Raw genomic sequence first — 27,544 nt, forward strand, 5'->3', positions numbered from 1 at the left:
TGATCTGTCAAAAAAGGTACTCTCCAGCTTGTCCTTCTTAACATATATTTAACTTTTCAAAGAGTGTACTCATTCTGTTTGTTGAGTCTAATCATGTACTGTGCCACTGCTAAGAACTAAAATAGAGAGAAAGGAAGTACATGGTTCTTTGGGGTCATTTTAAGCGTCTAGCTCAGCTTCCCCCTTTGCGGTTGCTACAGGGAGGATAATGGCCTGGCTTTAAAGTATTTATGAGTTTGCTGAATTTGGTACAAGAAAAATAAGACTGCCCCACCCCCACCCCCCAGCTAATAAAGAAATGTTGTAAGACCTTAAATGAGACGTCAACTACAATAACATGCAGCATCGAGGAAGACAAGCAATAAATTCTTGGGGAGCAGCGAGGCCTCTGAGTACGAAGGCCAAGAACTGTGTTTGTGGGAGTATAGGGCTGGGCCTGTGTGGATCTCTGCACTAGCTCCACAGTGGGCTGGTTGTGTTTGGCCTTGAAGGTGCTGAAACAACTCCCCAGTGTGTCGTTCGCCTCGGGAAGGGGGACCAATGGACAGGAAAACTAGGCCGCAAAATTTTTAGAAAAAGGTCATCCAACCTCCATCGTTTACAAGTGCCGTTTTCTTCTCTATCTTCTGATTTTTTAAGTTCTTCTTGGCTTTCATAGGCATTAAACAAACAGTTAAATGTGCGAAGAGGTCCGCCAGAGAACTACAGTAAACTCAACTCCAGACTTTACCAAGTGTGCTTGGCTTAGGGTTATTTAAACGAGCGTATGCCTCAGGGAAGCATTGTGTTGTGTTTTTTTTCTTTCAGAAAAGGTAAATGTTACTGTGGAGGCTGGAAAAATCTGAAATAAGAGCCACTTTGTTTAGACAAAAGCACACATCTTGCTTATTAAAATGAAAAGGAAAAAGAAAACTGTAAATCACATTTGGAAACTTGCTAACATTTTAAAGATATGGCTCAGTTGTGCTTCTGATCCACCATGTCCACCAGGGTTTTTCAGCACCTGTGACCTCCTAAACTAAAATACAGAATCAGCTTGGTATTTTCAATATGAAGTACCAAGCCAAGTATTCCAAACTTGGATACAACTTCTAGCAACTCTCTTAGCTTTCACGTATCTCATTTGTTCTTTTTCAAAATTGTCAGTCATGTTTACAAATCATATTTATGTCTTGGGTTTTATTTATTTTCCTTTTCACTGTTCATTTTGGCTCAGATGATTATGATTATGACTTGAAATGTGTTATTTTGAGAACTGAACAACTTGCATGCACAAGTGATTAGCTCTTAAAAGATAGCGGTTTATAGCATTCACTGGAAGATGCAAGCTGGTACTGAACTGAGACTACTTTTCTGCTTGGAAAAGCAACATAATCCATAATGCTGAGGTCTGAAGAGTAAACTATAGTTTGTAGGTTAAGTGTAGGAGTTTGACTGTTGAGAGTGCTCCAGATGAATACACATACATTTTGTTATTGGCTTTTGTTTTGTTTTTGTTTGTTTATGGGAAAATATTTACTTGTCCATGACATGGCTTCATTCATAAATCCCAATTAATAAATATCCCCATTGTTGCAAAACCCCACTTCTGCTATGTTGTAGATTAAATGATATCCGCTTCCTTATAAAATGAAACGAATTTTCCACAGTATCTCTGGTCATCCGACATTTTTCTGATGCTTAATTCCCACACATTCTTGTCGTCATTGGAAAATTGATTGCTGTGCACAACATTAGAGCTAAATGGGTGTGGTGAATGTGCCTCTTCTCACCTGCTCTGTCCTTTGTTTGCCTGTGCTGCATATCCTTACTGTCTTCCTCTCTCTTCTTTGTGCATCAACATGGAATAAATATCTACATGTTCCTTTGCATGTAACACACTGACACTGCTCTTCACTCCAACTGGTTGTGACTCTCAATGGCAAAGGTATGGTGCAGAAAAGCCCTGTATTCTGGTTTTTCATTTCAGAGCCTCATTTTGTATAGTATATACAAGTAAGTCTTAGTTGCCTTGATACATAATTCCACAAAAGGTCCACAAATCTTGGTTTGGTACCACCACTTGTGCATCTTGTGTACACAGAAAAATAACTTCAAGTTATTCATTAGATTAGAATAATAAGAAAGGTTACACAAAAATCCATTTGCGCCCTTGTATATGGTGCAGTGTTTTAATGGAGAAGGTCAGGTGAAAATGATTTAGGGTACAACGACCGTGTCACACTTGGAATGTAAACCCACAACCTTCCACTTACAAGTCCAGAACTCTTAACTGCTGCTCCTCACTGATTCCTGTTAGCCTGGAATCAAACCCAGGTCAAATGGTTGGAAGGCTGCTATACTAACTATCATACCACCAAAGTGCATGCTAAATACTATCAACGTATGCTTCTATAAAGTTTTCTTTAAATTTAGTTATTTCAGTTTTAAATAAGCATAGAATATAGATTTTTATTTATGAGTACATTAGCTAAATGACTTAAATTTCCATTCAAAAAGATAGTTGAGTGTTTAAGAAACATAGATGTGGCATCATTGACGTAAGTATGACTGAGGAAATCAGTATTACATTTAATAACATTATCACTACTGATTTTGCTGTGTAAATATGTCTTCATATTCAGCACATACTGTATTTAAGCAAGCATAAGCTTTTTAAAGAGTTTTTGACCAGATCTTTTGCACTTAAAACAATGTAGTTAAAATTCTACTCATAATTATTATAGCATTTATGTAGATAAGCTTTGAAATACATGAAAACGATCCATACATTTCAACAGCATATTGTGTATTGCCATTACGGCACGATTATGTATTTCTTACTTAAACTGACATCTCTCAAGTTTCAGATTTTATTGATCTCTTCATTTACTCTATGACCGCATGTGCTTCAAACACGAAAATGCCTTTTACTTTCAATTCCATTTGCTGCATGATACACCTTTTTAGGCCTGTTATGTGTTGCTTGGCTTAAAAAAGAAAGCCAGAGTGAGTCAGTTGTAGCTAGTGTGGGCATCTAGACTGAGACACCCTCACAGTATCTGAAAACCAGTAATAAAATGGCATTTACTATACAGAAATGTATTCTGTGCCACCAAGGTTATTTTCTCACATACCAAGAACTTTGCCCTCATCTGTACCTTTCATGTTGTTGCAGTACAAAGCAGTTTGCAAAAGAGCTCATGGGTGTTGCCAGAACAGATTAATTTTGCAATGGTTAAAGTTGTAGGTAAATAAGTTTAGTGTGACACTTACTAATGACAGCATAGGTGTGAGTTCCATCAAGAATAAAGACTAGAGTTCCAAAAATTGTTATACTTCACCATTAGCTGCTATAAATAGCATACTGTAGCTGCTATTTCTCATATATCAGATTGTTACATTTTAAACCATTTGATAAGTCTGTATGACTCACCAAATGACAGCATCCATTTTTTGCAGTGGGGGTGTGTCTTTGAAGCTATGTCTAAGGTCACTCCTAGCTGCAGGTGAAATGGCAACTGCTCGCACTTCCATGTCATTGAGGTTTGGAAAAGATGTTTAGCAGCAGTGAGTGGGAGTTTGGAACAAGCTGCCCAGCCATGTTGTGGAAGAACATTCCATGGGATCTTTCAAGAAACATCTGGATGAGATCTTCAGTTCAATAAGCAAACAGAGCTTGATGGGCCAAATGGCTTCATATTGTTCAGCCTTGCCTGTGTTTTTATGTTTAAGACTGAGAGCTCTTTTCCCATTGAGGTCATTTGTAGGCAGCTGTAGACAGGAGGTGGCACAGTGAAGTAAAAAGCTATAACAGTCCTTTGCTGATTTCAGTTCCAAAGTGTCTCTGGGTCCCTGGATTTTACATTTATATATCTGGCTTATTTACGCTGGCATCCATTTACAGCTGGGTATTTTACTGGTTTAATTTGTATGAAGTACCTTTCTCAGGAGTACAACAAAAGCATCTCACCCGGGATTGGAACCCACAGGCTTCCATTTATTCCAAGATCCTAACCACCGTCCCACACTGCTGTTTGCTTTGTATTCTGAATCACAGAGATGCAATCAGTTGAAGTCTTCCTGAGCTGCGCGTGTCAGGCATGTGCCTAGGTTACATGAGCCGGCACAGTACGTATTTCCTAACATAACAATAAATGGGGCCACTGTTGTCTTCTTTACAGTAAGATATTTTTGTCCTCTTTCCTAGGACCTCACTCTAAGGTAAAGTCCTTTTACAATATCAAAAGTAATCTTGTGTTTTCATACCTAGTAATTTCCTAATGTTTGGATAATACAGACGGGTCCCTTACAGTGGCAAAAGGTCTAACCTAAAAAGCCTTTGAATGTTAAAATGGCCTTTGAATATTAAAACCACCTTTGAATGTCTCACCAATTAAACTACACAGTACATGGTTCTGCAGTTACTAAACTTACTAATTCTTCCTGCTGCTTTCTCAATTTTTATTTTTCTCTGGTCATAGCTGTGTTAGAAATTTTACTTTACATGATACTCTCATCATGCTTTTTCAACAGTCAAATTGAACGTCTTAGTCATTTGCAGTCAGAATGAAATAAAAAAAGTACAAGCAACCCTCTCATGACAAAAACTGTTAAACATGCATCTTCAGGAAGTGAAAGACAAGTTATGGATTCTGTAGTAAACGCACTGAATAACGGAACAAGTAATAAGTTTATTCCATGCTGAAAAGAGAAGAAAGAAAACACAATGTTTCGGCTGTGGAGCCTTCTTCAGGTGTGAGAAAGACAGGGCAGTAAGCAAAGCAAATGTAGCGGGAGAACAAAAGCTGAATAATGTACTGTATCTAAATATCAGTGGCGTAAAATAAGGCCATTATTATCATCAGTCCAGTCTATTACCTATACAGTACTACTGTACATTACTGAAATGCAAAGAGTACATTTTTCCTGCTGAAATTAGTGATAGTACAGTAGTTGTAATTCATGTGCTGTCTGTGCTTTTTTTTTTTTACTGTTCACATGCTTCAAAATCTTTAATGCATGATTTCACTTAACTGATAGCATGTCTTTGGCAACTCTTCTTTTCGTTGTTTTTGCTGAACCTGAAAGGAATTTGTGCCAAAGGAATTTTACAAATACCATGTTCTCCGAAGTTAAAAATTCAATAACAGCACAGTGCTAGAAGGATCTGTAATTTTCATAGCATCCATGATGGACATCCTACAATAGACATAAATAAGGAGTGACATTTTCCGTAATATGCCAACTTAACTCAAGCTACAAGTTGCTGCAAAAGAAGCATTCTCTGGTGCTTCCTTTTTTGTATTAAGCTAAGAATGTTTCAGACCTCTCTCATACATATTCACACAGGGCTTACTGTCTGAATTCTAGGCATTTTAATTCTGAAAATCCTCTTCTGTAAAAAGCTTCAGCTTGATCTGATTATACACCTCTGGCTGTATTTTCAGTGGCGGTTTGAAACCCAGGCAAAAGAATGACAAAGAGCTAAATGCACTGCTTGAACATTCTGGGCTCTGCCCAGTAAATAACCGCATGTTAAAGCAATCTGGCTTCATAAAACAAAATCTAGATTTGGTTATAAAATAACATGAATATAAGTTTCTTCTAAACTAGATGAACCCTATAATGGTAGATCTGAACCTGTAATTCTGTTTTTTAAAAAACAAAATCAGCTTGTTGTGAAAATGCTGGAGCCATACAGATGTGTGAATATTTCAAAAGCCAAAGGAGACAAACATTTCGGCATATATACGACTTGTCACCACTCAGGGGACGAAAATAAATCTTCTGTGTAGAATATATGAAAGTAACAGAAGTTAGAGAAGGTAGTGAATAAAACACTAATATTGAAGGATGACAAAACTTACAGCCCTTAAAATGTATCAGGATATGTAACCCAGTTGTATTGCTTCATTCTGTGTCAAATAACAAATAAGTTCCTAACACTTCATCTGCATGATTCACGGAGAGCCTTAGTTATTATTGATGCATTTCAGACCTGGGAGATAAGCCATTCATTCCAATAGCCATATTATAAGTATATTTGCCAAATAATACCTGTCTTTAGTAATACCCAGTGCTAGAGAAGGGAATGAAATAAAATACTTCTTATGTGTCTGCGCACTCATTGGTATATTGGAATGAAGGTTATTGCAGCTCAAGACAGTGTTAGAGAAAGGGCTGAGGAGGCATTGTGAGGGGCCTCAACGTTCATTTGGGCCTAAACTCGAAGCCTTTAATTTCAGTTTCCTGACCACAAAACACTCCCCTCTTCTTTAATTGCCCTCCCCACAGTTCTGGCTGCCTGGCCCACACTACCACCCTCTTTTGCTCCTTCCTATGATTCACACACCCCAGCGGTTTGGTTCTGTGGGGCTGTAACCTGAAATAGACTCCCTGTTTTTTCTCTCTCGCTCACAAAACGCCCCCACTTAAACCCCAAAACCCACTGTGTGGCTGGTAAACAAGTTTCACAACCATCTCATCCTTAGATAGAGTCCTTGCATTCTTCAGAGGGAATGGTTCTCTGAGGTGGAAGCAGAGTTTTTTTTTTCACACCTTCCATGGGGGGTGGGTGCAGTCGATCGCAGAAAGTCCACAACTGTGGTGTGTTGTGCAAAGTGTGTAGAAATCGGGTCACTATTCCCTTCTGCCGCAAACCATATACAGTATGTGTACATAGAGTCTGTGGGGAGTGTATAACCGTGGGTGTGTGTGAATGTGAGTACTGGGCACTGGCAGCAAAATCATGGTTTGAATATACAAGGAGATGAAATGCAGGTTTTTGTTTATCTATGTGATTGAAAAAGTATAGGAATATCTTACTGTATCATCATCTTTCAGCTGCCATCAGCTCATGGCAGAAAAGAAGAGTGTTGTCTCCTAGCCATCAGCAGAAAAATAAACTTTCTCCGGATGCTCATACTCAAGTGTAACCATAAAACCCATAGCATCGTTATTTATAATTATACATTGATGTTTAAATCAAGGAGGGTCCTTTTTAGAGCATTTTCTTAAAAGGGGGGAATCCCAAGCCAAAAAGAGGTGAGATCCCCTGATGTGAAGCAATTCGTTTTCTTGCTTGAATGTCTCCACAGTCTTCCTGATCAGGAAAAAAAAACTGTGGCAAGCACATTAGGCGGTGTTTATGGTAAATTCCTTACAGTATAATTTCACTAAAGGATTTTCTGTCTCGCTAGGATTTAGTTCAAATATGATTTTTTTCTGTCGAAGACTGAGAAATGGGGTGTTTGAATTTTTAGGGTATAGCCTCGCACTTTTCATGGCCCACAGGAATGCAGCCTCTGTGGCCTGTTTCTCCCTCACACTCCATGATGCTGCGGTTCAGATTCTCTCTCTCTTCATTTGGAGGGTGGGGGAGAGCCTTGCAAAAGGGAGGTTAAATGAGTTTTCCCCTAGAAGTGTCCTATAGTACAACCGCAAGCCTCTGGAGAAAACCTCTTGGACGGCCGGGCTGCCAACTTCATCAGTTCCGTGCTCTAATGAGGGGTGAGGTACGCTTAACAAGCCTTGTTGCTTGTCTTCTTTGTCCATCAATTTAATAATTTCTGTTACAAGATAATTATCATATTGAATTTATGGAACTTTAGCGCCGATTATTGGAAAAGGACAGCATTGTTTTGAAGCTCTGAGAGGAATGGAGGTCTTGTTCCAGAGGTAGATGTCATCACTTAACCTCTCGGTGACTGATAAGGTGCAAAAATGTAGTGGCTTAGCACATATGAAACTGGCTCATTCAGAACTGTTCTTTGCATGAGCTGACTAATAAAACTCCAGCTGACTCTTAGATATTCTGAGTCAACAGTTTGACAGTTAAAACAAATTGGCAGTTGTAATCTCTGTAAGTCACTTTCTATAGCAGCATTATCCCGATAAATTGATAACACTGTTGTTGTCATTTCAATTATTTGGTAATTTACGGTTGACCGTGAAACACTCAAAGCATCTCATTTGTGAGAGAGTTGATAGGGCATAGCTGATGAACCTGTTTTCGTGCCTGTTGAAAATCAAGTAAGAAAAACAATTAAAGGAACCTACATGCCCTGCTTATCAAGCAAGCACTAACTTTGGGCTTTTCAATATGTTTGTTGACTGGACAGCGTAGTCTTGATTATCGTTTAGGGCAGGGGTTCTTAAACTTTTTGAGTGCAACCCTTTTTGGGCCCCCCCCGCCCCCCTCCACACAAATGCAGATTTAAAAATCGTCACATTGTAGAAATTGTAAGCCTACTCACTTAATAATAATTTTATTTATATAGCACCTTTCATACAATTTTTTGCAACTCCAAGTGCTTGTTACAATAAAAAGTTAAATAAAAGCTTCATCCAATACTTGTTTGAGTTCTGGGGGCATTTTCTTAGCTGGGAGGGCTTGTCTATGGATCATACAATGTGTCCACAAAGCGAACGGAGTAACGGCCTGTAGTTTTGTGACTAGCCCACTGTGTTTGCTGGTCATACAGTAGCTAGTGCACCGTCTGAGCAGATTCCCACACCAACTGTTTTAGTCAGTTTCATGCTCACCTTCATACTGTATGTGTCCAGCAAAATGAAAAGTCGATCGGCAGTGGCACACTGGAGAAGAAAACAACAGAATACATAATCCTCATAACTTTCTCCCTCTTCAACAAATCTGGCGTAAAGAAGCATTTGTGCTTCTCCGAAGACATCAGTGGTCTCGTAAAGTTGTAAAGAAAAATACACACTCGAAGCGATCTTCTGCTCTTCCACATCTCTTGCCATATGCTCATATGCGGTTAGCCACGGTATCATTTGACATTGGTATCAATGATAGCTGCTCTGCAGTGCTTTTCCCACACATGATTGAAACCATTTTCTTAGCGCATGGTAAGAAAAAAGTCTCACCTAACGTGTGTGGCTTTCCAGTTTTGCCAATCTAATTAGCTATGACGGATGATGCTTGAAGTGCCTTCTGGTTCACAGTGGTGGCTTTGTTGACCTTTGTTGACCTACTGTACTTCTGTAGCTTTAGTTAAAAAAACTCATCGTATTTTCTCATTTTTCATGTTTTTTTTCTGTTCTGAGTGTTCTACTTTGCGTTTCTCCACATTTTCTTTAGCTCTCACTCTTCAGTGCCACCTGTATTAAAAAAACGCTCCATTGCTAGGCTTATCACGACAACCTTGTGCAAAAGAAAAAAGTCCTACAAATATAAATGCAATGGTGGCCCACCCAATAGAAATTAATGTAGCGCCCTTGCCAGGCGCACTGCAGAGCAGGCTGGAATCTGTAGCCAGAGGATGGTCTGTGGGATTGCAGAGTGATCACTAAGTCACCCTGTTAATGTAAATAGTTTTAACTGTGCAGGTGTATATAATAGTTAATTGTTTACCTCTGTTATTGTCCTTTGATGTGTAAACACCCGATTACCGCCCTATAGTATGTGTTAATCTTTGGTTGATTCTGTCTCTGATGCCTATTGCCTGACCCCCCTGGATTAAGAACCCCAGGTTTAGGGTGTTCACAGCCAGCAATTCCTAACGGTCTGCCAAATGGCTGAAAGGCAGATGAGCACGTCTGTGTGAAACAGTATGTAATCATTTCTTAAATTCAGAAATCAAATGTCCTTATTTGTATGAATGTAACCTCAAGAGATGCTGTTTTAGCTTTAAAAAGGGGACATTGGGAATCAATTGTATTTTCTTTAAGAAATAAACTACCTGTATCAATATTTATTAGAACTGAAGAAGTAATAGTAATAAATAATTACATATAGCACCTTTATAGGTAGCTTCTCAAAGTGGTTTACAGTAGGCGTAAAAAAGTCAAAGAAATTGGAGCATCTTTAGCCATTCAGAATGTCTGGACCACAGCTAGATAGAGATGGACAGACTGCAATGAAAAAAATAATCTATGTGACAAAACATCTGTGTGGCATAAAAAGGGAAGTATTGCAGTCCCAAAAATATTTCATCCATTTCTGCTCTATAGTTTTTAAGACCATACTACATATTTTAAAGATTTTAACTGTTTCCTGGATTATATTAAAATGATATTTCTCAGTGCATTCAACAAGAAAACATTAGCATGGTTTTCCGAAATGGCTTTAACTTCTTATCCAGTCTTGTGAATGTGCCTCTTTGGTCTGCACTTGTTATCTCTCTGCTGTAACCCATTTATTTTTGTTTCCCAAATTTCAGACAGATGAAAGACCAGAGCAAGAAGGTGGCCAACCTGAAGCACAAGGAGCAGGTAGAAAAGAAGAAGAATGCCCAGCTGCTGGAAGAGGCTCGGAAGAGAGAGGATAACATCAGTGAGAGCTCCCAGCAACTTCAGGTAAAAAAGTGTATTCCCATGCTCACTGGTTTCCAAAGCAGTTCAGGGAAAATGGCAGCCCTCCCAAATGGCTACATCTGGTTAAGTATCCATGGGTAATTAGCAGGATCCGTATAACAATCTTGCTAAATGTTTTATGATTTCAGTCTTTGGCTAATCTATTGTGAGTCTGCTGGTGCAGAATGGCTGTCACAAATCACTCAGGTGCCCCTTAAGTGGTGAATCATGTGAGTCTCCTCCACTATGTCAAGCACGTTGGGATCCTTTGAATAAAAAATGTCATATGAATGCAATCAATTAATTAAGAATCAGAATGCATATGAAAGAACTGCAGGTAGGAAGTGTTGTATGAAGTAGATGAAAGTGCAAAGCAAAACAACAGTACCTGGGCTCTTCAACAATTATTGTGCTCCTGTAACTGCAGAGAGGCTTTTGGCTGGGATTGATACAGAGTGGCCGTGAAGGTACAGTATAATGCAAGTGAGACATTAATAAAGCTACCTCATGTGTCAGTGCTGTTCTTTTCTTTTTAGGTTTGTCCAGCAACATGTGCCTTATTCTTTTTGTGTCCTAGGTCACTTGCTTTTCTCCACAGGTTCTTGGATGATTGTGGTAGATCAAAGCATTTTGTCGAGCTTCAGCTGAAGTAACAGTATTGTTCTGGGCAACATTTTTTTTATTGTACCAATACACAACATTGCAGCTGGACCATAGAAAAAAATACACAGGGGAAGGGTGGAAAAGGAAAAAGGCTTTAACCCAGACTAAGTTAGGAAGAATTCAGGCAGGCATGATTTTTATAACCTTTGTTGGATTTGGCCACAAAGTCAGGTTTAGCACCAGCTGCTCTTGCGAAAAAGTGCAATTTAATGTCCAGAAGAAGGCAAAATAGAAGAGTTTATAAATGTGTTTTTGGAGAGATCTGTGAAAGCAAAGCAGTGTGCCTTTATATGAAAGCTGCTGTTGAGTTCTAGAATTACTCTGGTGGTGTTCTCTGGACCCATTCTCACTTGTCGTTCTCATTGTTTGTGTTTGGTTTTATGAGCTTTTTTCATCAGCCAAGTGCTTTATGTGCGATCTAATATGCAGATGTTGCAGTTCTAATGAACCCGGCTGGACATCTGCTCCATTTGAGCTGCTGCAGTTTTGTGAGAGAAGACCCTTCTCCAGCCATTTGCATTCCGGTTGCTCAAGGGAACCCCAACCCTAATATGTCTCTCTTTAGCCAAGATCAGCAACTGCACTGGAACACAAACATCACTGAGACAAACAACGCCCCCATACTGGAATAAAAGTGTCTTCTGCATCCTGCTTCAGGATGGAATGATTGTGTTTTGGCTCTTGGATGACCAGTAATTATTAGACTTCTCTGGTACAGAAAAATGGAACATTGTTAGGGTAATGACAAATACAAATTTGCCTGTTGGTTTGGGGTCAGAGTATAAGGTTAATTTAGGACAAGTTTGGTGGCCATAATATAGGTATAATGTTCCTTCTCTGAACTAGTGAATCACTGAACGTGTAGTCATATATTCTCATGTTTCAGCTCATTTTGGATGTTTCCAAAAGAGTTTAGAAAGGCCCTCATGAGTCGGGCGATCGTTTCCATCACAGCTGATGTTGACTTTGGAGGTTGAGGACGGAGACGAGGAAAGACTTGTTTCCCAATAGGCAAAGCTGTATGCTTGCAGTCTGACTCCAAAGGCAGCAGAGGTGCTAAACTGCTCATTGATATTCCAGATGGTGGGTTGTGAAAAAGTCCTTCATGAGCATGAGGGGGGTAGTCGTTTCAGAGATTGTGTGTTGGTTGGCAGTTGATGTTAGAACATTTGATTCTTGAATTGATACAGTCCCAAAATGTGGGACTGTATCAATTCAAATGTGGCACAGAAAATGTGATATTAATAATAATATTCCACACATACAGTATGTCCCCATGTATCTGTTATTGGTTTTTAAATGATCCTGTTAACATCAAAACATTTTAAAACAGTGTGTCACCAGTGTGTGGTGGCCATAAACAGTCCAAGTTTATGGTAAACCAGGAAGCCTTAAACATTTGTAGAAAATAAATAATAACGTCCACATTACTCTGACTGAGAATAATTCAAAGCAAGAAGCTGAGCTGCACTGAACAATTTATGAGGTGCATGAAACCAAAAAAACATGCCAGATATATTAATAAGAGTTCACACATTCATGCTTCAAATCATTTACTTAATGTGTTTTTTATCAAAACAATATTTTTTTGATATCCCTAAGAAGTACATTTTTGTTCCAGAATGTTGATGTTTAATAATTCTGAGTCAGAGTAACCAATACAGACAGGTCTGAAACGAGAAGTAATATATTTTATAGCCTTTGATGGAAACCAATCCAGATTTAAAATAGAAAAATTAAAGTTAAAACAAAGACCTGGACCTGTTTGTAACTGCAGGTTAAGACATTAAAAATCTCTCTTTTTTGACCGGCACCAACCACAATGGAATTCTGTAAACTATCTCTGCTCTTCATTTCATAAAATCCTTCCAACCACATGTGTAAAATTAAGAGTGCATTTTAGTGCTTGGTTTCTTTTCGTTTTAATACCTTTTCTGTTAACAGATACCATGCTTGCACCTTAACAATGGGATGTAAGCAGTGAGTCATGTTTTTGTAAGTAGATTAAAATGCCTGTTGGTTGAAGACCTCAGCCACTCCGCGGCAGTTAAGTGGTCTTTGGGAAAGAGGTGCAGTTAATACCTGTTTTATTGTATGGTTGTAACTCCTGTTGCTTTGTGGTTCGTTGCACTTGATGTATAGACACCGCGTTGGTGAAGGCAGGCTTTTTGTTTCACACCAACACTAGTCCTGTTGCGGCCCAGGGAGCCTGACCACAGCCCCAGTCAGCTCTCATCGGCCTGGCTGTTTCATCTACGGGCTCCGTCCAAGAGCGACAGTGGAAAGTGCGCATTGCAAACCTAATGAAAGATGGATCTTAGCAGCTTTATTTTTTTTTCCTTTTTCCGTAAAAACAGCGTACGCATTTTTTCTTGATTATTTTTTGGACATTTCAGCACTCTAGGGGTTGTAAAAATACTGTAGTGTATCATTCCACGGAAACCTTTAAACGTTTCTTTTAGCGACTAGTGGAGTGCTTCTCAGTGAGCGACTTGACATCTTGACAACACCTCTGGACATCACTGTTCTTAATCCCCTAATGTAGTTCAGGCTTCTTTGTGCTATTCTGAACTTTTAAAGGCCATGAAGAGAGCTTTTGTTTCTGAAATACTGCAGCAGGAATCAAAATTCATATAGGAGATGACAGGAGGAAGGTTCATGAACCTTGTGTGAAGTTATTCCTTGTCTGGTACTTGTGGTCTTATAATGCTCTCCTGCGATAACAGTAATAAATGTGAAAAGCAGAAAGTTTGAGCAGTGGCAGAAGAAAAGGCGCTGAGCTCGTAGGGCTTGACCACTGTTGCATTGCAGGAGTAGTGAATTTTTGTTGTCCTGTTTAAACAGTCAATCTGACTGTTAGGGGATTATTTCTGGAACTTAAAAATATTATTGAAACTGTTATAAGATTTTTTGGCATGTTGCTCACCCGCCTGGATTTTTAGGATGTGAATTGATCCCATGAGTAATGGGATACTAATGATTCTTTTTAGCTTTAGTCTATGCAAGCATCAAAATGTGCCTGCTATTCTTTATATCTGTATTTAACACTTCAGACTAAATATCAAGATCTCTAAAGCGATGGTAACATTTATAGTATAAGTTAGTTACAGTTGATAAACTGTGATGTAGCTTGGTGTTATAGATAACTAAATAAAAGTAAGATGGAAACCAAGCAAATATTAATTGTGCTTCAAATTATTGGTATAGTTTTTGGGCCTGGATGTTTTTAAGTGCTTTTTCTTTATGCTTTAGCAAATACTCTTCGAACTTGGATGTTTCCAAACACACACATCTCAGGACGTTAATTTGTGTCTTTCTGTTATTTGTACAGTATGCAGTTTATTTAGCAGTGTGTAGTGATTAGTTGAAATAAAAATTCATTAAAATTATTAATTTCTATCCTCTTTAGCACAATTTAAATGTAGTTTAATTGTTTCTCAACAGTGGTAATCCTAACTAGAGCAAAACAAATCCAGCCCTCACGTAGTGATTTTTTTCAGAATTGTTCTGTTCTTATTCTATGCAGTTCCTTAAGAATAAATATTTCTTTTCAGTTTTTATTATCCACTTCATGATCCCATAATGGATCCCAATTTCATTTTATTCGCTTTTATTTAATGAGGGATTTGGCCTGGATTGGTAAACTGAACAGCTGCCATTTATTCTTTGTTCACAGGGAAGAACTAGAGACTTCATAGGGAATCCAACTAATTAGGTCCCCCCATCTCATGTTACATCTGTATTTTGGCATTATTCCTAGCAGGATATTGTGCAAGGCTGTAGAAGTCAGAAAATATTATATGGGATTGCTAATGACATCTTCATTGTTTTGGAAGGTGTTTCTTTCATAATTACAATACAGTCAGCAATGTCAAAGAGTTTGTTTATTAAACAAAACCAGCTGTTGAACATAAATTCAGTATTTTATGAAAATATATACACAACAGTGCCTGATGTCATTAATAGACATGTCAATAATATGTTTTTTTCCAGGTGAAATACAGTAAATACAGTGGGAGGCTCTGATGATCTGACCGTCAAAAAAAATCCAAACAAGTAGTAGTATGGCTTCTGCTTTAAGGACACTGATTTAGACTGTACGGTGGAGAGACCATGTAAGAGGAATTTTGTATGTCATTATTAATTATAGTTCACAGTGACCAATTAATGATATTTTATCTTCTTCTTTAACCTAAACAGCTATATTTTACTAATTATTGTACTAAATATTGTTATTTTAAAGGACTGGGGGTTACCAGTACTTTTATTGTTTTACAAAATGTGTTCTCTTTAATTGTTTTTACAGTGTTGTAAGGTACATATCTTTCAGAATATTTTAGTTGATGTGCAGCATAGTCATGTTTTGACAAAGGATATGATATTAGCAGTGATTGTAAAGTTCTTTAATTTATGGGAACTTGAGTTTTCAGGCTTGCATTCATTTGGCTTTTTCAGTAACAGATTTGAAGTGAATTTGATGTTTAAACATTTTTAGATGGGTCATTAATGAATCGTTGCTTCAGTATATTAACTCATAACATCTTTGCAGTCTACATTAATTAAGAATCACGACTTTTAATGCTTGATAATGTTTGGCTTTTCAAATACTTGTTAAGATTTTGTGGTATCAAGCAAAGGTCAGTTATTAGATTTCAGTTCTGTTTTTACATTGAGTTCAACACAAATGTCAGGACCTCTGCTTCTGCAGAGTTTCGCTTGCCACCATGTTGCAACATTGGTTTGGAATTTGTTGAATATAGCAAAGGGTGTCTACTAGGCCACCAACACCACTTACAGCAGCAACCTGGTTTTCCTTAGACGTCTTCCTTTCCAAAAATCATTATCTTGTTTAGCTTCTGAAAGCAAGATCAGTCAGGTGGTAAGACTTCTGTGATTATACCTGTTGTATGTGTGAAGGACTGCAATTATATTGATGTGATCTTTAGATTATACTGCTAAACATCTTGGGGGGAATATCATAATTGTTTGTGAAGGTGTCAGTTTCAGTGCAGACATACAGGTTTTCATCCACATCTTAGGAACCTGTAAGAGATGACTGCTCAAATTTGAGATGTTTCCCTAAAATTACCTTTTGACTAGTATTGCCCCAGATTTAAGCCAAATCTGAAACAAGCCAGCTTTGGCTTTTTGAAATGAGTTATGATACTGTTATCCCTCTCCACCTAACATAGGGACAACTAAAGCTACGGTGCACTGCTTAGTTTCAGGAGTTTGGAATATGTGGTGAGTGCTAGTTTAGGACCAACCAATCATGTGATATTTGTGCCAGTATTATAGCTTTTGGAGGTGGCTTTCAGGGTTTGTAGGCATGAATGTGTGATTTGCCATGAGCTTGATGTGGTGACATCACCCCCAACACTAAAAGGCATTGCAAACCTGCTGGTCACAAGATCAGTCTTTTGCCTTTGCTCTGGATTTTCGTTTCTTGCCTGTGCACTCTGTTTTTCTTCTGGGGCTGGGTCCAAGAGACGGTGGCGGTGTCCCAGATGGAGACAAGCTGCGCATTTGACACATATTTCTGCAGTCCTATGTGATGTTGCCCTGTCATCACATCCTGCAACAGTCCTAGCAGTTCTTTAGCTGCGCAGCTGAGTTCACATGTTAATTGAGTGGCAATACTGAAAGACTGGATATTGTCCAGTTATCCTTCTTGGCGAGCCACATATTGTTTCATTGTCTACATTAAAACAAATGTTCCACCTGTTGTTACCAAGTGTAATGGGATAAATTTAGTAGATTTCACAATAATGGTGAAGCACAATTTTTTATTTCAGATTTTTTGTTTTCATATACTGGGCTGTTACATCACCTGGTATAGATGCCATTCATGTTTTGAAATGTGAGTTAATTTGTGTTCCTTGTATTGTGTATCTTGCAATTCTGCTATTATGTTATTATTCATCTACCTTTGGGGGTAAGAATTTAATTTGAAATTCCTACCAAGTTACTTATGTTATACAAAGGCCAGAGGTCTGCAGTTGAGCTTATTGTAACCCCTAGAAGGTGTGAGCTTAAATACTTTAAAATAGAGTAGCTGTACCTGCTTTTCTTAGTGGACAAGAAAGAGGGGATTGAATGCAAATGTAAACTAATCCCTCTTTCTTTCAGTAAACAAATATAATAGAAGTTCAAGCAGGTAGTTGAGTCAGCATGCGCAGGCTGCAAAGGAACAAGTAAAGGTTTATTCAATGCTGAAAAGAGAAGAAAAGAAATGCAGCTTTTCAGCTGTGGAGCCTTCTTTTCACCTGTAGTGTTTTTTGACAACAGAAAGGTAATCTCTCTGTAAGCCACTATTCAGGCAGAAATGACAAGGCAGACTCTTGAGGATGTATTTTCTTGCTCTTTCCCCAAAAGAGGGGAGCAGAAAAAAATATAGTCTCCAAAATGCACTTTTGCCTCAATTCCAGCACTTGATATCATTAAGCTAGGAGCTTCGAGACATTGATATCTTGGTCTTGTTGGTATTAGCTTACAGTTGAAGAATGTGTTAGGGATTGAAGATCCTTGTGTGTGACAATTTTTATTATGGAGATACAGTTGTACACCAGCTTCCACAAGTCTGTTGACAGAGCACGACCGTGATCCAATGGCATGAGACAAAGAACAGTTGAAGGCCTCATTCTGCTGCAGATTTCACCCAGCAGAACAGCTGATGAGATTTCCTAGACACTTCATCTTCTTCTGTCTGTTTGCTAGAACCCTGTTTTCTGTGTGTGACTCCTGTCAAGTTTTTGTGGTAACTGAAAGACTCCAGGACTAAAGTTACCGTAATTCGTAATTCATCTTGTCGTTGTTGACCTTTTCTCATCCTGTCAAATCTGACTAATTGTCCAGATTCAACAATAAGGATGTGGGCTTGAACTTCAATTTCTTAATCCTTGTAGGCCTTCTTGAGAATGTACTGTAAATGTTCATTGCTTTAAAACAATAATGTCACCTACAATACCAATGCTTCGTATAGCTGGTTTGATGTCTTATCATTCAAAGTGATTTTCCCCTAAAAAGCCATCTGTAGACAATATGTATATTCATGGCACAAGGTTCAGAGCTAAATACTGTTTATACCATTCAGACCCAGAGAAGCTGATTCTTTTTCTTTTTTTGATATCTTTATACCATTTTTTCTTGAAACGTAACCTCTTTCAACAGCCCACTTACATTTTCTGCTGTTATGCTTTTCTGTTATTGATAACAGAAATACATTCTTCAGCTCTTTCATGTGGCTTTAGTGTCTTTTAAACCTACTCCTAATTGTAAGTTGAGACGATTGATGTTTCCTTCAGTCTGCCCACAGATATCCCAGATTTAGGGATTTGGATGTTTTGTGAACACAAACACTTTGGTTTTGTTTGTAGTCTGGTCTAAGTTCTTATTATTCACTTTGATGTCAATTAGAGAATGTTTTATTTTTTAGACATTTTATTGTGTCAGTCCCCAATACCAGTAAAGACAAAATAATATTGTGTACTCATATGAAACGTTGCATTTAAGTCCATTGTTAGAAAGTGACAGGGTTTCCTCAGCTTGGGTAAAACAGTATTTTAAAGGTATTTTGGCCTCTGTGGCCTCAGAGTTTCTAAGAACACTCCTAAGCAGAATCCCAGATTACAGCAGGAAAACACTTAGAGGTCTTCCCTTTATAAAGACATGATCAAGGGAGGCCTGCAGATGATCAGGTGGATACTTTCTGGATAGAGAAAGAGACAGTGTCTTTATTTCCATGAAGCAGAACTGCTCCTGCCTCCTTTAACCCATCACACCCATAGAGTCTACTAAAACCCAGAACCTCAGTGTCCCACAGGTCGGGCCTGGAGCATGTACAATAACTGCTACGGTAGCATTACAACGCAGTAGACCTTCTACAGTCTGCTTTGACTTCAGGAAGTGGCTCAGAGGCTCTTCTATTTTGGCATGTACAACAATTGTTGTTTATGGCACATTGATCAAACGGAAAAGGATTACTGTCAGTTTCAATTAAGCAGATATAGTTGTGATTTTATCATTTGTCGTAATTTTGAACTAGAAAACTACAGCCCTCCATCAGCCCTCACCTACTCCCTTCCTACTTGCTCAGCAGTTGCTCACTTGAGTGGCTTAAATTTTCTTTTTGATTTAGGACACATGCTATTCATTTCCTCAGGGCACCATACACGTCTCTTGAAGAACATAAAAAAATTGAATTTGGGGGTATTATTGGAGAAGACAAGATGAAGGAGTACATTGTGTCATCAGCATTTAAAGTTATTTCCTTTTTTTACTTGGTATCGTGTTTGGCAAGATTCTCTGGAGATGTTTGAGTTCTGACTGTACCTTACTTTGCTAGCAGACTCTCAGTAATGGCTGCTTGAAACCGCTTGCCTATGAAAGTGTCTTCTGTGTTAAATTAAAATGCCGTTATTTGAAGTATTGTGTATTTAATCCTGTGAAACATATTTGACTTTTGAATCTTTGAAATAAATGAGCAAGTATTCTTGTCAAGTATCTCATGTAAGGCTGATATTTTGTATTAAACGATAAAATGCAGAATAAGTGTTCACTTTGTTGTAATCCCATGAGGCAACTTCAGCAAATGCAGTTATCTACCTCTTTCCCATCAGCACTCCCAGCATGCATTTCATTACATCTGATCTATTTTAGTACAGTTGCTTCCCCCTTCTTTGGAAATGAAATAATAGCAGTTCATCTTAACAACTCAAAACATGTCATTTATCTGCTGATATGATCTGAGGGAGAAGGGAATGCAGTGTACGAACCAAAATTGATAAATTGCATATTACAGGGTCAACACTGTATTTGGAAGAAAAAAGATAATCTCTTATGCACAATTCTCTTCTATTTTTAACATTGATTTGTATTGTATTGAAAATTATGCTTTGCTATTTAAATTAACCACTGTCTGTTACTGCTCTTTTTCTCTCACCTTAAAAGAAAGATAAAGTACGCATTCTCACTTCCATCTTCAGTCTCATCCTCAGCACATCATTTTCTTGTTGCTTTTTGCAGTGGTTTTGAACGTGTTTCTGTAGCAGCTGAGGAGCCTTTCAGCTATAATGGAAGATTAGTTTAATCTCCTCCTTCACTTTGGTTTAAGAGCCACATGGTTTTATTTGAGTGACTGGCTGTTGTCGGTCAGCCTGCAAAGGCAGAAAGAGTAAAATAAATGCAGCTGAAAGGGTGGTTTTTGGTTTCCAGAGCAGCCCTGGAATGTGGGTCTCTAATGTCCCATTTTACCAATTTGTGGTTCCCCTCTAACTGGTCTCGGCTACGGACATGGCGGGTGCGGGGGCCTATATTTTGTGACTCAGAACACGTCTTGAAACGGTTGGCTGAGGCTGCAGTCGTAAATAAAAGATGAAAAGGACTGCGAGTTCCAAGTTCCAGGAAAAGACGGAAGATTGTGTTGTTGTTTTTTTCCATTCAAAATACTGAGAAATTCAAATTTCAGAAAACAATCGGATGGCTTGCCTTTGCTGGTACAAAAAGAATTAGCACCTCAGGTGATAGGTCCACCCACAGCCCTAGAGAAAAAATGGAGAGTCTGAACACTTTAAGAGGAGTTCATGTGGATTTTGCAAGTTCATGAAACTACGGTTCTGTTTCCATCAATCTCAAGCACACAAAATGTAGAACATCTTTTTTTCTGCCTTTTTAAGTTTACTCACAAATATAAGCCTTTCTTTTTAATTAAGTAACTGGACAAATGGTGGTGAAGACAGGATGTTATTTAAAGACTTTGATTAACATCTTGGGATTTGATTTTGAACCTATACAGTTAGTAAAAAAGCATCAGCCATTCAATCTATCCAGGTCCATCTCCTCATGCTCTGGTCTTCCTATCTTTTCTTATTTTATCCCAAGTAGCTACTGTATACTGTGAGTGATGTAGATCATTATATTAATGTTAACCAGCAGGATCTGTTCCTGTGATCATAATGATCAGACCTTGAGCGGCATGGTGGCGCACTGATTTGCATTACTGCCTCACAGCACTGGTGTGGAATTACGGACTTGGGGTGCTACTGTATCTGCATGGAGTTTCCAGTGGGTGTTCTGGGTTTTTCCCCATAGTCCAAAGACATACTGGTAAAGTAGGTTAATTGGCTTTGGGGGAAATTTCCCAAGCTGTGTGTCTGCGTGTCTGCGTGTGTCCTGCGATGGGATGGCATCTTGTTCAGGGTGTGTCCTGCCTTGCATTTTCCAGGATAGGCCCTGGTTCCCTCATGACCCTGAAATTGAATGGGTTAGAAAAAGAATAGTTGGATGTCCGCACTTCAGACTTTTGTCCAAGTCTGTGCTAAAACAGAAAACAAGATATTAGATGTAAGCTGGATAATCAGCGGGTTTCTAACAAAGGTTTTGACAGAAATGGTAAATTCACAATAACAACTGAACTTATAGTAAAACGTATTGCACATGTTTACATTAAGTACAGTAACACATTGGCCTCACCTTTTGGTCAGGTTTAAATATGGAATAGATTGCTTATTTACGCTTTTAACAGTTTTTGCAGTTTTACAGTTTTTAGTCTAGTGGTAGCAGGAATAGGACTCAGTAATTATCACTCTGGTCAGTTAATTTTCAAGTCTGGAGTATTTCTGGCAAACTGATCCATCAAATAGAGGAAATTTCAAGGAATCATCCAAAAGAAAGCCTTGACATCTAATTTGTAATGCTCTGTGTCACAAACAAAAAATAAATGACAAACAAGGTTTTCATGATCAATTCTTATACTTGACGTCAAGAATTTGAAGACAAAACTTTTATAATTCTTCCATGTGTTGGCTGCCAATGTAGATTAAAGCTGAATACTTTACCATACTTTTTTTAGAGCCCTGGTGAACAAAAGACAAACCCCTTTGTAGCTGCTTGGCCATCAGGGGAGCTAATTAGGCAACAACACATCTGAGACAACTTGAGCTAATAGAGAAAAAGAACATTGAACACCTGGCCAGACTAACAACTGACCCCTCTAGTAGTACTCATTGTGAAACTCTTGTTACAGAACTGTAGCATCTCTACATCAATGGGTGTTTGGTGCAGAGATCCAAATCCACCCCTAATAATGAACTACAGTATATAATATGTAGGGTTAAAAAACGTAAGTAACCATCTCTTATATGACAAAAGTACTAATCTATTGCTTTAAGTTTAAATAACATTAACCTAGTAATCACAGTAATCACAAACTTAGAGTAATCAGTTTAAATAAACAACACAAATCCCTTCTCTGTGTCCAGCCTGCACTGTCTCTGCCTCCGTGATTAACACGCCGCACTGTAATGAAAAGGGCAATAAAACTGTCAGTGAGCCTGTAAAGTCGTCTCCAGCCTGTCATTCCACATGCTGCTGACACAGAACCTGGAGAGTTCTGTACAATATAAAAACAAGACCACACTGAGATGTGCGTGCTAGGTAGTGGGTACTTGGGCAGGGGTCGGGAAGAGGTTCACTCACAGGCTAGATTTGTCTCATGATCCTAGTCTGTTGTGGTGCTGATTTGAAAGTTGCGGTTACAAGCCTTTGACCCAGTTTCATCCCACTATACTCTTCTTTCATCTAAAACCCCGTTGGCCAGACTGAATAACATTTGTGAATAAGTGAATTTATTAATGTTAGATTCACAGATTTGTACACCCTACTGTATTGGATGAGTTTTTGTATTGTTTTCTTTATACTCTTTGTTGTATTATTTATGGCCTTGTAATATTGTATTACTGTTGGTAGCCAGTCACTATGTGTTTTTTTTTTAAGTTTGTTATGCTTTACTTACTGGCTGGTGAAGACTTATACTCTGTTGCTATGCAGTGTATAACCGCTGCCCTGTCAAACCTGAGAGAATGGAAGCAGCAGTTTGGATTATTGAGGCTATGATTGAGCCTGTCAGGACATTCATTTGTTTCTGATAAATGGCAGGACTGGCCAACAGAGACAGAATATCACCAGTCCACATGACCATGCAAAAGTCTTTTTCATTTTTAGTGGGGTAATTATAAAAAAAATGACTGTCATAATGTAACCTTACTGAAGGATAGCAGCTTTTTTCTTGCCAGTAATAATATACTGTTATATTTTTTCTTTGGAGTTTACTATATAGATTAATAGAAATAGAATGTATAGTGACCAGAATGTCTTGGAAAGTCTATTACCATTGTCCAGCTGAAAGATGAGTTGTTTGTTTTTATTTTTACTTAGCATACTGTAGGTCTCTGTCTTAATGGGCATCTATCAAGAGAAAGTTGTTGATCCTTGTGTTATACTTGTCTATACTGTACTTGTGTTATGAGCATGGCTCGTAGGCACTATTGTGTCAGCAGGCTTAGCACCTGTGTTCAAGCAGTGTAAACTGGACAGAGTCTTTAAAGAGAACTGTCCAGTCTAGTGTGATGAGGAGAGGTATAGCCAGAAATATTATTAGATCCTCTTTTAATATATGGAGAACTGTTTCAACCTCCCAACTATCAATTGCAAAGACATCGCGACTGATCTGTCCAGTAACACAGCCCGGTTCATAAGATACATTATGAATCATTAACTAAGTTTTTTTTTACTAGCTACTAATAAGACTTTGTTTGTCTTATTTGCTTTTGATTGAATCAGAAACAGGACTAATGGTCTGAAAAAATATATTTTGGTTTTGACACATTTTCCATTCTAATCTACAATGATCAATAAAGCAGAACATTTCTCAGCTTTGCATCTGAAGAGATTGAATTTGCTTCCTTTATCTTGGTGTGTAAGTGTGTAAGTATTTTCACCAATATCGCTTACCTCCATGAAAAAAAAAAAACTTTCTTTCTGGCCCAGTAGGTAGCTGTGCCTCATCCAAGGGTGCCTAGTACGAAACAGAACTCTCTGTTTCAGCATGCATCTACGTTTCTTTAAGGAAAGCTAAGTTGGACAAAGATGCCAGAAGCCTGGCTTATTTAAAGGACACTCGGGTGTGAGTATCAATAGGAAATGTGTGATAGAATGCTTTAATTTAGGTGAGGCTTTCATGGGACTGTTTTTGTGAGGGGGAGTTTTAAAGCCATAGTGCCTGCCTGACAGTCTCTCTCTGCGTCTGTTGGCTCTCAGGACACCCTGCGGCAGAAGGATAACCGCATCGAGGAGCTGGAAGAGGCCCTAAGGGAGAGTGTGCAGATCACGGCTGAGCGTGAGATGGTGTTGGCGCAGGAAGAGGCCGCCCGCTCACACGCCGAGAAGCAGGTGGGTACCTCATCTCTTAGTTGCCCCTGTCTGGAAAGCTGCCTGTCTGCGTACTCTTTGGAAAAGGTTAGTCCACAGTGAGAGTGAAGTACGCTATGTGACCTAGGAGGAGGCTTTCTGCTGTGTGTGCAGCTTACTAAAGCTGTGAAATTCCAACATTACGTTGGGATATTATTCCATTTCACATCTGTGACATATTGTTCCATATATTCCATACTGTGGGATCATTCTGTATCATTTCTGGGGGGTTGCTGTTTATTGAGTTTCACCCAGAAAGAAATCAAAGTGTTAATATGTTTGGAAATGATCTTGCACAATGGGTTTAATGGTCCTCTTTGAGTTTGACATTCTGTGGAATGAGCTTCTTTCCAGATGGAATGTCATGAAAGACAGATATGTCCAAAGTTCTAGATGCTGGCCCATGACTGCACCTTTGTCTCTGACTGTTTAAGTTTAAATATTATAACATTAGAATGAGCATCAATTTTTTGCCTTTTTTCAGTGATTTGCTGAGGTTGAACACTGTGATTTTTCTAATCAAGGGTTATTTTAAAGATGGTCACTGAAGAGATCGCCCACCCACTCCACCTACTGGGGCTGTCTTTCACTATGTCTTAAAAATTCAGTCATAGCTGCTAAAGAAGTGGGACAGGGCCTCAAAAACATGTGGCTGTATTTATCTGTGATCAATATGCCAGCATGTCATTTTCCCTGTTTTCAGTGAGGCCTGACTGTAGTCAGAATTGGAGAAAACCAGCCCATTGCTCTTTACTTGTTCCACTCTGTCAATCCATTTATTCATACCCCAATGGCACTGTTTCACAATATCTAGTGACCTTTAACAATGTAGAAATACTGTATCTAACCATGCATAAAGTACACTGTTGATCTAGTTAATCATAATCCTTCATACTGCTTCTTTTTAATGGAGAATTAACTGGAAGCACTGTCAGGTAGTTGATTACATTCTTATCTCTAAGCTGACAGCCTCATTAAGATTTACAGTACATATAGTGGTTCCAGTCCTTGTGTGTGACACAAGGTCCAAAATGCTTATATACCATACTGTATGAGGTAGTGATAAGGATCATCAAGGTACATGATATTCGGCAAACTGGACATATTCATACATTTAGTTTAATATAAGATCTACACTTGATAACATGTATGTGTAATAAGAATAAACGTATGCATGCTTCTGTGTGTTCTGTTTTCATTAAACATGATAGAATACAACTGCAACTGAATGGAATCCACACATTAATCTGTATCTAAACCTACAGTAATTAGCTTCCATAAACTATTGTTCCTTAGTTTCACATCCATGGTAAGAACTTAGTTTTGGGGGATCTAAGGCTAAAACAAGAAAACTTTCTAAACAGCTTTGTTAAATTGATATGGGTGTCAGTCAATGTAGGCTAAATGACACCTGATTTTATTTAGGTCCGTTATGAGTTAGAAACACTTTATTTAGGATTTACAAAATTCATGACAGGCTGGATTTTGTCACCCTGTTTTCAACATTTGTCTACTGAGAGATCACCTTGTGTATCATGCTCTGGACCTGACAGGCTGCCTGGATGCCCTCCCATTTTTGACAAGGTTAAAGTATTTTAAGTTTCCTCTTGAGCTTAATTATTGAGACCAATTTACTTTTACTTTATGTATTGAAGCCAATAGCAGTGTAAAGATCTTAAGTTTACAATAGACTCAAAGGGGAGACATGAATGCCTCAGTCTGCTTTAGAACTAGGTCACATTCCTGCTACCTCTGTGTTCTGTTTAACTTCAAAAACAGCAGGCTTAAGTGAATTCTTTTACCATTCACTTAGAATTAGTAACACCAGTTAAAGTAAGTTAGGCCAGAACTACTGTTAAATAAGGACCTGAGAAACATATGTAAAGGTAATTTAGAATAGCTTAGGGATTTCATACGAAAGTTTAAGAGCACAGGTGAAGACAGAAGTGCTTGTTTGCCTTTCAGTTACTTCTAGTATACTAAGGCTCCTCTGTTCTGTTTGAGTCTTTCTCACATTTTTTAAAACAACACACTAAGCATTGCCAACGCTAAAATGTTTGTGTACAGTATATGATTATTTTGTAAGATAGTAATGTTACCTATGAAGAAGTGCCATTGTCAAGTTCCAACTGAAAGTGGGAAAAGTTTCCTTTATCAATGGAAACTTCCAGCCATGACGTATTGTGAGAAAATGCCAAAGATTGCAAAGAACCTATGACATGTGTACAGCACACCTCTCAGAAATGAACTACATTTTTCCACTGCCTGCCACAATGAGTATTAATCTGTTCTTTCTTTCTAAAGAGCTGTCTCAGCCTTAAAGTACTGCTTCTGTTTTATTTTAATGCATTAAGTCTTATATATGTTCTGATCATTGTGGCTCCCCCTTTTTCTTTCAACTGCTGCTTTAAAGAGTTGTGGGATCTTCCAAAATGCCAGTGACAAAATAATGGATGCAATCTTTTGCTGCACAGGGTTTGTTCTTTCTGTAAACAGGTACTGCAATTGGCTCACCTGCTTGGCCCTGATTCGGCAACTGTAAACTTGAGTAGTAATGACTTTTCCTCAATTTACAGGAACCAAAGTTACAACATCAACCTTTGTTTGTGATCTGGTAAATCTCTGTTAAGCCATACTGGAAGGAGCTAAAAATTTAGACATATCAGAGTTAATCATTTCCAACAATGTACTTTGTCTGGGGAGCTGTAGTATTTGTTGTTTAGATCCATTATTAGTGCATACGGTGGTGTGAAAAGGTTAGTAAACCCCATGAAAAGGTTTGTCTTTTTTAAAATTTTTGGTCAAAAGTATATTTGATTGTCATTTCAACAATACTGATAGATAAAGGTAATTTTAAAAAATAACATTGAAAAATTACATTTTGCATTCACTTGTACTATTTAAATCACAGAAATCCAATTTCCTTGTGCGGAAAAAGTTAGTACACCCCTTCCTGTATCATTGCACCTAAAATTAGAATCAGGTGCAAATGATTAGAACATCATTAGAGAGTAACTTGGAGGACACTGCCTTCTATAAATATCAGAAACCTGTGGTCTTAGTTTGGTCTTAGTGTGACTACATCATGCCAAGATCAAAAGAGGTCTCTGAGGTTCTCAGAAGAAAGATTGTTGATACCTATGAGTCTGGGAAGGGTTTTAAAGCCATTTCCAACCAATTTGTCTATCACTCCACTGTCTGAAAGATCATCTACAAATCGAGTAAATTTCAAGCCACTGGCAATCAATCCAGACCAGGTCGTCCCACCAAATTCAGCCCCGGAGCTGACTGAAAGATGCTGCAGGAAGTCTCCAAGTACCCCAGGATAACATCAGGGGAT

General features: G+C 38.4%; 1 protein-coding gene across 13 annotated transcripts in view; it reads left to right on the top strand.

The window, feature by feature from the left end:
* The window catches only part of LOC148654505 (ELKS/Rab6-interacting/CAST family member 1), a 341,414-nt gene that overhangs the window by 158,777 nt on the left and 155,093 nt on the right, over positions 1-27,544 (top strand). For all 13 annotated transcript variants that reach the window (XM_088646780.1, XM_088646779.1, XM_088646777.1 and 10 more), the window contains 2 exons: positions 10,164-10,299; positions 24,055-24,186. In XM_088646780.1, the coding sequence (XP_088502906.1) occupies positions 10,164-10,299; positions 24,055-24,186 (268 nt within the window). The remainder of the gene's footprint in view (positions 1-10,163; positions 10,300-24,054; positions 24,187-27,544) is intronic.

This window comes from Lepisosteus platostomus, chromosome 9, assembly GCF_059453375.1.
Source record: "Lepisosteus platostomus isolate fLepPlt1 chromosome 9, fLepPlt1.hap1, whole genome shotgun sequence".
In the NCBI taxonomy this organism is placed as follows: domain Eukaryota; kingdom Metazoa; phylum Chordata; class Actinopteri; order Semionotiformes; family Lepisosteidae; genus Lepisosteus; species Lepisosteus platostomus.